This window comes from Drosophila eugracilis, unplaced genomic scaffold (assembly GCF_018153835.1).
Source record: "Drosophila eugracilis isolate 14026-0451.02 unplaced genomic scaffold, ASM1815383v1 contig_1897, whole genome shotgun sequence".
In the NCBI taxonomy this organism is placed as follows: Eukaryota; Metazoa; Arthropoda; class Insecta; order Diptera; family Drosophilidae; genus Drosophila; species Drosophila eugracilis.
Window position 1 is genome coordinate 1,721,235 of NW_024572751.1, and position 13,917 is coordinate 1,735,151.

At 41.9% G+C, this 13,917-nt stretch overlaps 1 protein-coding gene across 1 annotated transcript in view; it reads right to left on the reverse strand.

The window, feature by feature from the left end:
* LOC108115352 overlaps positions 1 to 13,917 on the reverse strand; it is a 97,687-nt gene that overhangs the window by 13,970 nt on the left and 69,800 nt on the right. Inside the window, exons 6-12 of the mRNA XM_017226773.2 lie at positions 13,518 to 13,628; positions 8,230 to 8,436; positions 8,014 to 8,159; positions 7,701 to 7,851; positions 6,015 to 6,145; positions 5,796 to 5,955; positions 112 to 360 (exon numbers count right to left, since the gene is read on the reverse strand). Coding sequence (XP_017082262.2) covers positions 112 to 360; positions 5,796 to 5,955; positions 6,015 to 6,145; positions 7,701 to 7,851; positions 8,014 to 8,159; positions 8,230 to 8,436; positions 13,518 to 13,628 — 1,155 coding nt within the window. The remainder of the gene's footprint in view (positions 1 to 111; positions 361 to 5,795; positions 5,956 to 6,014; positions 6,146 to 7,700; positions 7,852 to 8,013; positions 8,160 to 8,229; positions 8,437 to 13,517; positions 13,629 to 13,917) is intronic.

Genomic DNA, 13,917 nt, shown 5'->3' on the forward strand with positions numbered 1-13,917 from the left:
TATGCTTGGTTTTTAGTCTTAAACAAAGTACTTAATCAAACCTCTTCTTTTTTTAAATTTTATATTCAATATTAAAAAGGACTAACTTACTAATATATCACATCGACTCACCATAGCTCTCAAAGTGCGTTTCGTTAGACTCTACGACTGTGCGCCTCACATCGCTGGTGGTGGTCATGGTGGGATCCTGGATGGTGGCATAGTGGCCAGAGGGCACCTCGAAGTGCTCACCGCTGGTGGAGAAGGTCCATTCGAAGTCGATTTCGGGCGGGTCCGAGTTGACGCGGCAGGGAATGGGCACGGCCTCCTCCAAGGAGGCTCCAATCACGGTGATGGTGCTGCTGCTGCAGACGGGCGCATCTGTTGGCGACACGATTGAGAGATCGAATTTAGAATAGGTTGAGGAGGACGAGCAGGACGAGCAGGATGAGTAGGACGGTCGAAATGCAAAATAATGAGCAGCTGCAATTGTCCGATTGTCTTCTGTCTATATCGAGTATTTATATTGCAAACATTGTGCTGGCAGGTCGGAGAATGGGGATGTGCCAGGCAAATTGACAGCTCAGATTTTCAATTTAAACAAAGCAGCTGGCGTACACTTTTCCCTCAGGTATGGGGGGCTCATTCAAATCTCGTTTGGGATACGTCTATTTTAAGACGAAGTATTAAATTACTGAATTTATCATGCATTTAAAATAGAAATAATACCTAATTGGAAAGCCTGTTCCAAGGCAGGATATCACTTTCATAAGCCCTTGGACTTTAATAGGAGAACAGGTTACCAATAAATTGAATATTGAAATAATAATAAGTAAAAATACATTTTCAGGAGAGAGAAGTATCATTGAGATTAAATAGCATACATTTTTTTACGCCCCCAGCTTAAAATTCCCGAAAAATTGGAAGGAATTTCCAGGCACTCGTAAAAGTTTTGCCATAGCTTAAAGGTGGCGCACCCCTTCCACTTAACTCATGATTTATTCAAAGTAAACTCATTTTCCGTTTTTGGTTACAAACGATTGAACTTGAAATTTTATGTCATACACGAGGCATGCCAAAAATGCAGCCCCGCCTCACCGAAACACCCACGCAGGAAAGAACTTTGGCTAGCAACTTTTGGAAACTGCGCCAAGTGTGCGATGTGCGTGGCATTCTGTTCCTTGTTTGCCCTGTGGCAACGGAATCCTGTCATAAACAACACGGCAGAGACAAAGCAACAACAGGCAACAAAGACAACAACCAAAACAACGTGGCAAACAACACAGGCAACACTCTGAGCACCTGAAGGCATTTATTACCAAAGCCGCAACACTTTTTGTTGGTTTTTATTAAAAATTATTCGAAAAGTTAGAATGTGTGCGCCCGCACCAACCTAAGCACAAAATCGTGTAATGAGTTTGTATACAAATATTTGTACACGATGCAGTAGAGTGATGCCTAAACTATTTCTAAATCTATTTTCGCTGGATAGAGAAACTTTCTTGAGGAATTCGGATAGTCAAAAGCGATTAATCTGAGCTTGTTACATAATGGAAAATGTTTTTAATTGTTATTAGTGGATGTAAGTTAATTTATTGGGATTGTAAAAAGTTTGAAATAGTGCATCTAAACGGTGGTTATTAATTAACAGCAAGAAGCAAAAATTATTTAAGACTCTTAAAGAGCTTTAATGCTAAATTTTGGCGAATTAAACTCACTTATATAAAAGCTAAACTTTTTTAACCTTCAGGAAAATTATTATTTATATGAATTATTTAACAGTCGTTAAGTCGTTAAAAGGTTTTTTTGCTTAAGCAAAATTAAAACGAAGAGTTTAAAAAGTACAAAATTTCGAGTCTTTGCATATTTGTTATGAAAGAAGGGTTTCTGGATCCTAAATGCTAGATATTTAATGCCGGTCAAATGTTCACAAGTAGAAGGTACTTATAGGTACTGTATCTTTTATGAATAGGGTAGGAAAATCTATTTTTTTCTATTTTTGCAGTTTGGTTAATCGCAGCGGTGATGTGTTTTTTAAGTAGTGAACAAAAACTTGTATTTCTGTATTTTTCTACATCAATATATATAGTATTGTTCCACTCTTTAAACCCGTTTTTCCAGGACTATTCATTTGGGTTTATTCTAGGCCGGGCCATGTGGCCAGAGCCAATTCCCTGGAGCGCAAGGTGCAATTTGCTGGGAGAACTCCGGGCCAGAACTCCGCATGGTCACAAACCAATTAGATGGCCAAAAAGGAGGGAAAACCACGGCATTGTTTGCCGAGCAACGACAGAGCCAGTTGGAATTTTGTGAGAATTATGAACTCGAGCGAATACCATCTTTCTGGCTATGCAAATTGCAGAAAGCCATGAATCTGCGGCATAAGTACGCAATTTCGGATTATTATAAACATCTAGAGGGATAAAGCTGCAGTTGATTGCTCTATTTTACGATTCCATGGAAGCAGGGCGTTCCCGACACTCGTAATATTTTTATGATGGCGTCAATTTCTCAATCGTAGAATGTCAATTTTAACCTTGGCTGATTAATTTGTGGCAAGTTATGAGCGAACTGCTGGCAGTCATAAATCAATTTATCTCAATCGTAGTCCCACAATAAAGGACACCCCCGGCACCAACCTTCCACAGGGATAGCCCATTCCAACCATGTCCAAACCCATTCCGTATCCAATCAACCATCAATCCATCCACCCATCTGTATGTAAATGTTTACGTGGCGTATGCGCGATGCTCGTGTAAATAGCCCACGTAGTATTTGCACAGCAGTCGGTGGCGGTGTATCCTTATGCATTGTACTCGTATTTACTTTCAATTATCGTAATTATCAAAAAGGATAACAGGCATTGGGTATTGGGTATTGGGTATTGGTTATTGAGTATTCGACAGCGGTAACGATAATGGCAAGGCAATGCAAACGTTTGCTGATGTCTTCGTTTTCGGTTTTTCATTTCGATTTTCCTTTTACCACACGCCTTTGTTTCCTGTTGTTGTTTCTCATTCATTTTCCATTTCACATCCCTGCTGATGCTGCGTAAATTTTGTTTTCACTCAACTCTACTACTTATTTGAGTTTGGAGGTCGGACTCGCAACCAATTCAATTTGGCAGCTGTGCAGCGAGGCGCTCAAATCGGGGATAATTACGTGTGTTTTTTCGGCTTCATAATTCTGCCTGGCAGAGTATTCACTTTCCTGGCAAACTAATTAAATATTCTATAAACAGCAGATGATCAGTTATCTATGAACTAATGACTGTATTAAATTTCTTCATCACTAGAGTTCTTTTTATTTGTTAAGCCTTGGACAGTGCCAAAGGCCTAAAGTTCTAGAGCAATGTATTTATTAATTTTCTTAGCAAAAAAGTTTAAATAATGTTGAAGTTTGAAATCCGAACCAATTAAATTTGGAATCTGTGCAGCGAGGCGTACAAATCGTGGAATATTACATTTTTTTAGCTTAACAAACTAACCATGCAAATTCAGGCTTAAATGGCATCAAAATATTCATTTAACCGGGCAATTAATTAAATAATATTCGTTAACCCGCCTTGTTTGCATGTGGGACTGCAGCCTTGTTGTTTTTTGTAGTATTAAATATGCAAAATAAAAATTGAATTCCCCAGAGCACCTGCTGAATAAGTGTGTGTGTGTGTGTGTGTGCAGCCACCTGACCCACCTGTACTGACCTTTCCCATAATTATAAATGGTTTAATAATGACTGTGGGTTTCGATAATAAAAGCAGATCATTCATTTTTATTACCCACCCGTTGAACCCTCCACCCGGCTGACATATTAAGTTTGGGGGGCTAAACTTTTGGCCCCGTTGGATACGCCGGACGCCGGACCTGGGACGGGGACGGGGACGGCGGTTACTTTATGAAGCATATGCATATTTATGCACAGGCAAACAGCAACACAAACACACACTCGTTGGCATTTGGTATTTAAGCATCATTAATTATTTAGAAATACAGACGGAAGTAAATGCTCTATAACGGTAATTGAGACATTTTCAATATGTGCACACAAAGGCTCCGAGCGGCGTTTATCGGTCATTTATTTTTGTGTTGTCCACAAATTATAATTACATACACTTTTGGGCTCGAAAGTGTGAAAAGGCCCATGCCAGGCTATGCTTTTGGCCAGGACAATGGGCATAATGGAAGTTCACTTCAAATCAGAGCTGTGACAATTAGAAATCAATTGAGTTATCACTTGTTTGGTTTCAATTTACACTTGCCTGTCCCGGGTCTTGAGTTATCTAGGAAAGGAGCAGCCTGCTTGACTCCGATCGTAATTGGAGTCCATTAAAATGGCTGGGGATTCCACAGAAGTGTCAATTAAGTGGGCTACAGCCATGGGAACTATGCCAGGTGTTGAATATTCTAGCACACTTAATGTCCAAAGGCATTAGATAAAGTTTTATTGGCCAAACAGTTTCTGCTTTTGTGATTTAACTAGGCCAGTACTCACGTGGTTTTTAATGTTTAATGTTTAATTTCTTTCTCACTATTTAATTGCCACAATAAAAGGCTGTTTTATTTTATGTAAATAACAATAATTGGGTGGTTTTACAAAACCGAAACTTGCCCTCAAGTGTTCTAACTAAAGTTGAGTGATAGCTAGGTCAGAGATTTAATTAGGTTTATCAAAATGTCAGAAGCAGTGGTAGGAGTTTGCCTTTTTCTGATATGTTTACATATGGTAGGCTATTGAACAGATATTACAAATAAAGTTATTCAAAAAAATACTCTTGAAGGTCATTTAAGAAAAATTTAAATAATAAAAAACCATTTTTATATTTTATATAATTATAATTTGTGTTATATGTCGCGACAAGGCCGAGGGTTTCCCCCTATGAAAATTTAAACGAAAATGCCTTTTAGGCAAGTAAAAATTTGTAGAGTTGTGTCGTTTGTTTGACATAACACAAACTCGAAATGCACTCACGCACAAAGCTGCACATATATTTAAAATATATTCTAGATATATTTTCCATGCGGCGCTGTAAACGGATGACAGAGAGCGGCACAATATAGATCCGATGCATTGTGCATATTACGGCTTTTTGCACAAAATATTTTCTGTCATTTTAGCATACTTTAGTTTTTGGACATTGTTGTTGTCCATCCTGTCTGTTCGCTGGGCGGAAGGGCGGAGGCGAGGAGGATAGCCAAGTAAGGATATTTTGCGATTTTGTCAAGTGCACAGCCGCCGTTGTTGTTATTGTGGCTGCCAATTTTCCAAGTGGGCGTTGCCCCGCTCAGTTATCATTGTAGAGCGGTACGAAATAAATGTGTAAATGCGTCAACATCCCACCCCCTTTTTCTCTTAGTGTGTGTGTGTGTGTGTGTGCGTCTATTTGCGCATAAATTTATGCATATGTATTTTTAATGCTCCGCTCCACTGACATCAACTGTCAGCATAATTTTTGTGCAAATTTTCGGTTTTTTCTCCGTTGTTAAATATTACAAAATGGGATTTTCATAAAGTGTTTTGTTTTCCGATCGCAAGATATGTACGTTTTCTTGTTTAAAATTCCAGTACCTAAGTGGTTTTACATATCAATGAGGTTGGATGTTATTTGGGAATAAATTTGTCATTAAAGCTTGTAAAGAAATCGATTTAATATTGTTTGAAAACCATATATTTCTTGTTTGTTCTAAGTTTGCCAAGTCTTGGTATTAAAGATAATAACAATATCTGAGCTCATTGCAAAAGACAGTCCAAAAGTGACACTAATGTTTATAGCGCCGCCTAAAATAATAAGCAATAACTCAAGGAACATAGCTACTTACATCTTATCCTTAAGTTGACCGGAGCTGACTGGGTTTCGCCGCGGTCATTGGCCGCCGAACAGGCATAAAAGCCGGAGTGGACGCGACCCACTCGCTGTAGGACCAGGGAACGAGTGGAGATGATAATGCCCCAGGACACATTCTGGGTGACGGGTTGGCCCTAGTAAAGAAGTTAAGTTAATATATGCAAGTTGTTAGTTTTATTTCGGCCAAACTCACGTCATGTGACCACATGATGCGATGCTCCTTGGGATTGGACTTGATGTGGCACTCGAAGTAGACGTCGTCGCCCTCTTTAATGTCATCGGGACGCAGTGTGGAGCCCAGCGACAAGGTGACCTGCGGCGGATCTAGAAAATCAACGAACAGCCACTTGTTAATAGTTAGGTTTCCATTATAATTGCCTGCGCAAATATGGAAATATGCGCTGGCAGCTCCTCGCGCGCCTTGAACATATTCAAATTGCCAGGCTGCAGGGAGCCTCATATAATATAAAATCGAAAAAAATTATTGCATAATAAAACGGCGCGTTGTTGTCGTCATCAATCTACAACGTCGCAGCGCAGCCCATAAAAGTTAACAACGCGGCGACGGAACGCGGCGTTATAAACCCGCCGACCCGCCAAGCCGCCTTCCTTCGATCCAGATCCGGATATGGATCCAAACAGGCTAACCAATGAGTATGACAGAAATTTTTAAATTAAAATCGTTCCGCTGCCGCGAGCAACGCCCCAATATCAATGATGGATCATATAAAATATTTAGTGTTTTCCCATCCCGGCTGCCGTTTTTACAACATCATGATTGCCCCGAGAAGAAGGTGGCTGAGACCCTTGCGAAAGGGGAAAGCAACAAATGGAAACTGTTATGGCCAAGGAGGGGTAACCAGACTGGAAACTGTAATCCAGTCGATTCCAGGTAGTAACAATTTCCTCTTTTTTTAGTGGTAAAATAAATCAGTGCCTTTCATTTGCCCCAGTCCGCTCTCTCGCCGATGGAAAGCGCGTCCATTAAAAGCTTAAGCCATCTCCGCTAATCCTTTAAAGCAGCTTTTCCTTGTGTATTTCTAATTTCATATTTCCCCGTTTCCACGCTGGACCCGGTCAAAGGGCAGAGAAAAACTTTCTCCGACTTTCAGCTTGCAGCTTACGCGCTTGCCATTCAATATTTATGGCTGAATTTCGCATACATAGCTGGGGATCTATGTGTGACTTTAAAATTCAATAAATTTATGATTATCCGAAGGAAAAACCCCTGGCAAAACAAAGTGACAACACAAAAATAACTAACCCAAAAGAAGATTTTAGTGTGGGCGGAACTTAAGCTGTTTCCTTAACCCTTCGTTCGACAGAGTAGAAGGTCGCGATTGCTGTTGATTTTAAATTGATAATCATATAAAGTCAAATTTATGACATTTTCCAGGCACTGAAGCAAATAAGCGAAGCGAACCGAAACAGGCAACAAATTTTTCGCTCGCTTTTTTATGGCCACGCTAAAATATTGACATATAAGCGAACGGCTTCATTCTGGGCCAATGCCAAACAGAGGAGCGTGTGCTGTACTATATGCAAATAATGCCATATAATTTAGACTTATTTGCGCAGGCGACTTTGATTTGTGCCCTGCTGCATTTATGAAAATTCTAATCGCTTTTACGGGATCTGTGTGCACGGAGAAATATTGCTTTTCATCGTATTCCTTCTCTTATAGGCGGTTTGCAGGTATCTTAGAAATTTCCCAGTACTTTTTGTGTTTTAAAATCTTAAAACAAAAACTAATCCAGTTAAGTCCTTAAAGTATTTAACACAATAACAATGCACTTTCTTATGCTCACAGTAATGGAAACTAAAGTAACAAGTCCTAAATTCTTTCTCTTAGTGTGTGTCTATAAAGCGTTCCACTTACAGATGACATTCATCATGAGCGAGTCCTCGATGGCCGAGTTCTGGAGCCGTGGGTTGGAGCCCTCGCACTTGAGCATCGTGCCGTCGTCCTCGGGCTGTGGATAAAATGTCAATGTGGATATGACTCTGCCATTGCCCTGGCTCGTTGACAGCTGGGTGGTTTGGAGTGGAGAGATGAAGTGAAATCGATTAGAAAAGTGCCCGCTGGTCACCGGAGGAAATTCATAAATAAGGCTTTTGCCTGGCCAAGATTGAGTTAGAGAGCCGAGGACTCTGGGCACAGGGACAGAGCTTAAGGGTGAGGATGAGCTTACCAGGCCACGTTTGAAGGGCCGATTATTCTGCGTCCATTTGATTTCCGTGTCCGGTACTGAACCGGCCACAATGCAGGTGAGATTGTACTGCGTGTTCGAGGCGAAGACCTTCAACTTATTGGTTAAATTGACTGATGTGGGTTTGACTGTGGGTGTTTAAGGTTTAAGGTGATTAGGCGTGACTGGCAATATTGACTGCTCGTTCCGTCCACTCACGTAACATTTCGATGCGGATGCTGCGCTCCACGGGCGCCACCAGCTTCGTGTTGGAAGCCTGACAGCGGTACGTGTTGTTCAGGGCGGAGCGCGAGATTTGGGCCACCTCCAGGCGGTTCACGGTCACATGGCGGCCCATCGAGACTCCGCTACCAGCTTCTAAGATGCGCGTTCCGTTCAGCCAGGTCACTGTTGGCTCTGGTCGACCTGTTGGTGGAGCGAGAAAACTCAGATTAATAATTATGTCAGCATTTCTGATCACATCCCTGGAATAATGTATTTAATTTTGGGTTTGTGTAAGGCAGAAGAGATTTCTAGTTTGGGAAGCTCTTGCAAACGTTTTTCTATATGACTTGCATGGAAAACCATCCAGTTCATTCTATTCGAAATGGAATTTTAAGGGTATATAAAATCTAAACAATAATTGTTTCCAATAAATGAGCAATGATTTGCCGAAACAATTGTGGGTAATGGATTCTATGATTGCCATACAAAGGGAACTCTCTAGGCATACCCTGGCAATTCAAATTCAAATTTAAATTAATGTTTAATGCATAAATTAATTTTAAATTTCATGCCAACTGTTTTTCGCTGGCAGCAAACTTTTCCACTCATGCATTATTAACCCGCCCGTCTAGAGAGAGAGAGTTTTCCCGAGGTGGTTTTCTAACGGAAGCGGCGTGACCACAGAGCCGCGTTCGAAAATTTATGACCGAAAAAAAGTGAAGGAAACTTTCAACATTTTAATGATAATGCGCATTTAGCAGTGTGTACCCAAGGCTTTTAAAAAAGGCTTAGCCAGCTTAACTAGCAAAGTTGGGGCACTGCCACTGGCCGGGATGGATGGATGGATGGCTGTTTGGGTGGATGGTCGAAAGAGGCCAGGAGGCGGTGGTCATGGGTTTCCCGGCAAACGCATAAGCGTGAATATTGAATTAGTTGGTTGGGGACCCAGAAAGGGGCAGAAGCGGAAATTTTTCGGGGACATGGTGGTGACCCCGAATGGAAAACAATACTGACACGAGGGGGAAATCGGATAAAGGGCACATTTTGATACATATTTATGTCTGCATTTGGTGGCGCCGGCAAAGCAGATTAATGTATCACAAAGTTACGGACTTTATCAAAATATTAGACAATAATTAAAACTGAATTACCGAATTGGTGACGCCATATCGTTGGCCCTTTACAATTTTAGATTAAATATTTGGCAATTCAACATTTGTTTCTGTTTCCAAAAGGGAATTATATCTCGGCCCTCCGCTATTTACTTTTCACTTAATAGGATTATAAAGATTATTAGGTTTGGCTATAATCTCCGCTGGATGTAATTCCCGGGAAATGTGTACAATAAGATAAATTCATGATGCAACTTTTTGCAAATCAGCTTTTGTTTTTCACGCAACAATCGATGCCTTTTCATCAACTATTTCCCTTTTTTTTTTTAGGAAGTGAGATTTGTTTAATTATTGAAATTTCAAGTGAGATTTCCCATTCCATTTCCTTTATGGCTTACTTACTTACAGAAGTTACTCCAATTAAAGCTGTTAATCCGAGGAAAAGGAAGCTTAATGGAAGTTTGATTCTCCCATTCGCATCCGCTTAAAAAGCCCATCTCTACCTGTCTCAATTTGCCCAATGAGAACAGATATTAAATTAATAAAATATGACTCGGCCATATGCTCGATTGACTATCGATTCACTCACCGGAGTTGGGAGTTCCCGATGCAGTTTTCCGAATCTGCAGCCCGGCATTTCAATTGAAATTCTGCAATCACTTTTTCGCTTTGCTGCCATCGCTCAATGCTCGGAGAAAGGTAGGGCAAGGCATTTCGCTCGCTCACATATCAAATGTACGAAAATATTTTTAATCCGTTTAAGTGCCCAAAGCTTGGGCCCCGGCTTCCCAGCCTCCCAGCCTCCCAGCTTGGCAGCTTGCCTTTGGCATAGCCATTGGGTTCGGTATGGCTTGGTTTGGTTTGGGCCATTAAGTGAGCCAAGTGAATGCGGCGGAAATGAGCAACAATAGCAACAAGCAGCTGGGGATTGGCATTGGCAGACGAGTTGTGGGGATCAGGGGTTCGGGGATTCGGAATTGCGGATTGAGGATTGGGGGTTGGAGATTGAAGGGCGAAAGTAGCTGATAGCTGGAGTGTGGACTTGGGAATTTACTGCCAGAATGCTGGCTGATTGCAAAGGATACTCGGCGACAATAAGCCAGCGAGAGGACACACGCACACACGCCGAAAAGTTGGGAGGAGTGGAATGGTTTTGGGATGGGAATGCAGGGATAATAGACAAATAACAGTTTCCCTGCGGCATTTAGCTGGCTTTCACCTCCCCCAACTCTGGCCACTTTCTTTCTTCTTCCTGGAATCACCGCCACCACCACCCACTTCCTTTTGTGTAATGAAGACAGCGCGTTTGCCATTTGCTAAGCCATACTTACGCTTGTTGACAATTGCTACGCCGGACAATACTCCGTCGGAATGGGATGGTAAGGAATAGGGAGGGGGGTCAAATATGCAAAGGACTGCGGAACTGCTGGAACTCAGACCGGACACAATGGATAACCCGGGCCCTTTTATGGGGACCCGCCTAGATTAGCTTTTTATTGCCGGTATTAATTGCTATTAGTCGAAGTTAATAAACTTGATAAAGCAATTTGGCATTTGGCGTTTATTGTGCCTGGGGGCTATGATTAGTGGCCGGCCATAAAAATAGCGTCAGGATTTGCATTAGCTTTAATCAGGATGCGAGCACCCACCGTCGCAATACCTCACCATCGCCCTGTGTCGACGCCATGTGGCGCTGAAATTGCGATATTAGTTAATTTGGCTTTGAGCCCTCGGAGGGAGCCAAATGAAATACGAGCTTGCATTGCGGTCTCTTCGAGGAGCCAACCCGTACACTGGGATAAGAAAATTACCTAGATTAATCATAAATAAAGGGCATAGGTTTATATTTAGGAATAAGTTATTGGCTTAATAATAGTTTAATATGATCACTTAATTAATATTATAGGGATGTTAACCATTTATTGCAGTTTTAATATATTTAAAAACTTCATTAAATGCCACAAAAGTTAAAGTTTAACTTAAATAATCAGCTAAAAAGGCGGGAAATACAATCGTCCTTTAGAGGAATACCTTTAAGAAGTATGTTTCAAAGATACCAATAAAATAGAAGAACAATCCAAAATGGAGTAAGCTTGATCTCAGCATTGGAGAAACCAATTTCCCTAAGTGCAGGGGGTGGCAAACGCGGGGGTGTGTGGAATGTTGCATACAAATCAGAGGCAATGCCACCTGCCAAGAAGCGTGTCGCTCAGCAGGTGTCAAAAGCGAATGTTGTCGACGTCGTCGTAGTTTCACCCTGTAAGGTTTCTCCCTTCTGGCACCCACAACCCCTCCGAAAACCCGCTGAGAGCTGGATCCCAGGCAGGGCATCTGGCTGTTTAGCTCATTCACATGCGGTTAGTCAAAGCGGCGACGTGAGGCACTGATGCCAAAGCAAACCATGAGGCGAAATGCCAAGGCGCCGGATGAAGCCTTTGGCAGGAGAGTGCTGCACGTAAACAGGAGCACTGCAGGCAGCGGTGACAGCAGCCCAGGAATCTGCATCAGCATCAGCCGGAGCAACACCAGCTGCCATTTGAGAGGTGAGGCGAATAATGAGCTAGCATTTGCCTCGAGTGGGTTGCACAAAGCCCGGAGTCCTCCAGTGGAAATTGGGCCACTACTTCGGCCTTTTGAGCCCGATAAAGTTCAAGAACAGGCTTAAAGAAGGTCCTTCAGGATTTCTCTTTGGCGTTCCGAATACAAAAAGTAGAGTTGGCTTGAGCAGCAAAGTTTTGTTTTCTCATTAGAGCAGTTGGGAGTTTTTCTTCTCCTTCCAGCTTAAATTAATCCTAAAAGTCTTTAAAAAAGGGTTTTGATTTAAGATTAAGTCAGGAAAAGTAAGAAGAAAAAGCTTAAGAAAGACTAAAAATCTGATTTTAAAGGCAAAGAGAAAGTTCATGTAAGTCATGGCTCTTAAATATTGCCAACTTTTCAAGCCAATTCAGGCAGTTCAATGAACTGTGCACACTGGCTGTCTGTTATAATCAACTAATTCCACTATCAAACGGACTTAAAAACTTTCACGAGCATCAGTAACAACTTCTACACCATCAGCTGCATTTTCGCCTTTAAGCCCCGGGAAAACCCATTTAGTATGGCCAGCGAAAAAAGAGAAACTCTAAAAGCAAATCGCGTTGCTAGTTGACATGGAAAATGTCTGGGGTGTGCGCCGAAAATATTGTTGTCAGAAAAGTTAATGATTTATAATGCTGATGTCGGGCATTCGTCGCCATCGCCGGCTCTTTGGGTTGGGTTGAGTTCGGTTCGGTTCGTATCCATGGGGCTCAGTCATGCAAGGAGGACCCCTCAAGCCAAGCCAGCGAAGCGAGCAACTTGTACAAAAATTTTTCACACTTGCCAGCAGAAAAAGGCGAGTGAAAAGTTTTGAGGATGCGGTCGATAGTGTGGGTGTGGGGGAGAGGGAAGGGTGGTGTATGGGGTGCTTTTCCTTTCACCTTGGGGACCTCTTTAAAGATTTACGATGCCGCATATGCCTACAGGTCATAGCTCGGCCAATGGATGTGGCGTGCACCACCACAACAAAAGCACGCCAGACGCTCGAAATTGTTGCATTTTCCCCCTGAAAGCAAACTGGCAATGACAGCGGCCACAGACGCAGGAGCCTTCACTGACGATGTCCTGGTGTCTGTGGAGCGGCAATGTCACCGCAGACTTTGACATACATTTATTTTTATTATTTACGATGACTTAGCCAGCCCCTCCCCGTCCCTGTCCCGGTGCCCACGCAAACCAGCCGACTCGGTCACGGCTGGGGCCTATCTGGAGCTTTTCATCTTTAATTCTTTAAATAGACTGGCAGGGTCGAGTGGGAATGGATGCGGACGAGGCTGAAACTGAATCTCTCAGTAAAGATTGCACGGAGAAAAAAGTTCATGGTGTCAGGATGGTTTGCCTAATCAAATTTTATATTTATTTATCATCTCATTTTAAATGGGCTATTTAAATCATGTTTTCTCGCAAGTAATCTGCAAGTCTTCTGCCAATTGAGACTTCAGTTTAAAAAACCTGTTACCATTTTTTCTCTGTGTGGAATCAGTTGCGTTTTTGTGGCGACCTCCCCAGCTTGATAGCCTTTTGTCTGAGTGCCACATTTATGTGGCAGAGGGTACGTGTATGCGTTGGTGTCGTTTATCATGATTTACTTACCGCCACGCACTTCACATGTCAACACAATATTATCGCCCTCGAGCAATGGACCCACAGCTCCGGCAACATCGCGACCAGAGGCATCGTACACGAGTATTTGGTGCGGAGGAACTGCAGGGGAAAGTGGAGAAAGCGGGACAGTGGTTATAAAAGGGATGCACTAAGAGAAGTTAGTTTGAAGATTTTTTAACTGAAGGCACTTCAGTTTAAGTTTTCCTATCGAAGAAATATATAATAAAACGTACATAGTTAAACTAAACTAAACTAAAACATTGACTTAGTTAAACTAATCAATAGGAATATTTGAAAGTGTTATCGTTTAAATTTAAATACTAATTAATAGCTTCTCGTTTTAAGTCAAAGATTAATAATCGAAAAGAGATATCAATAGTACAAATAT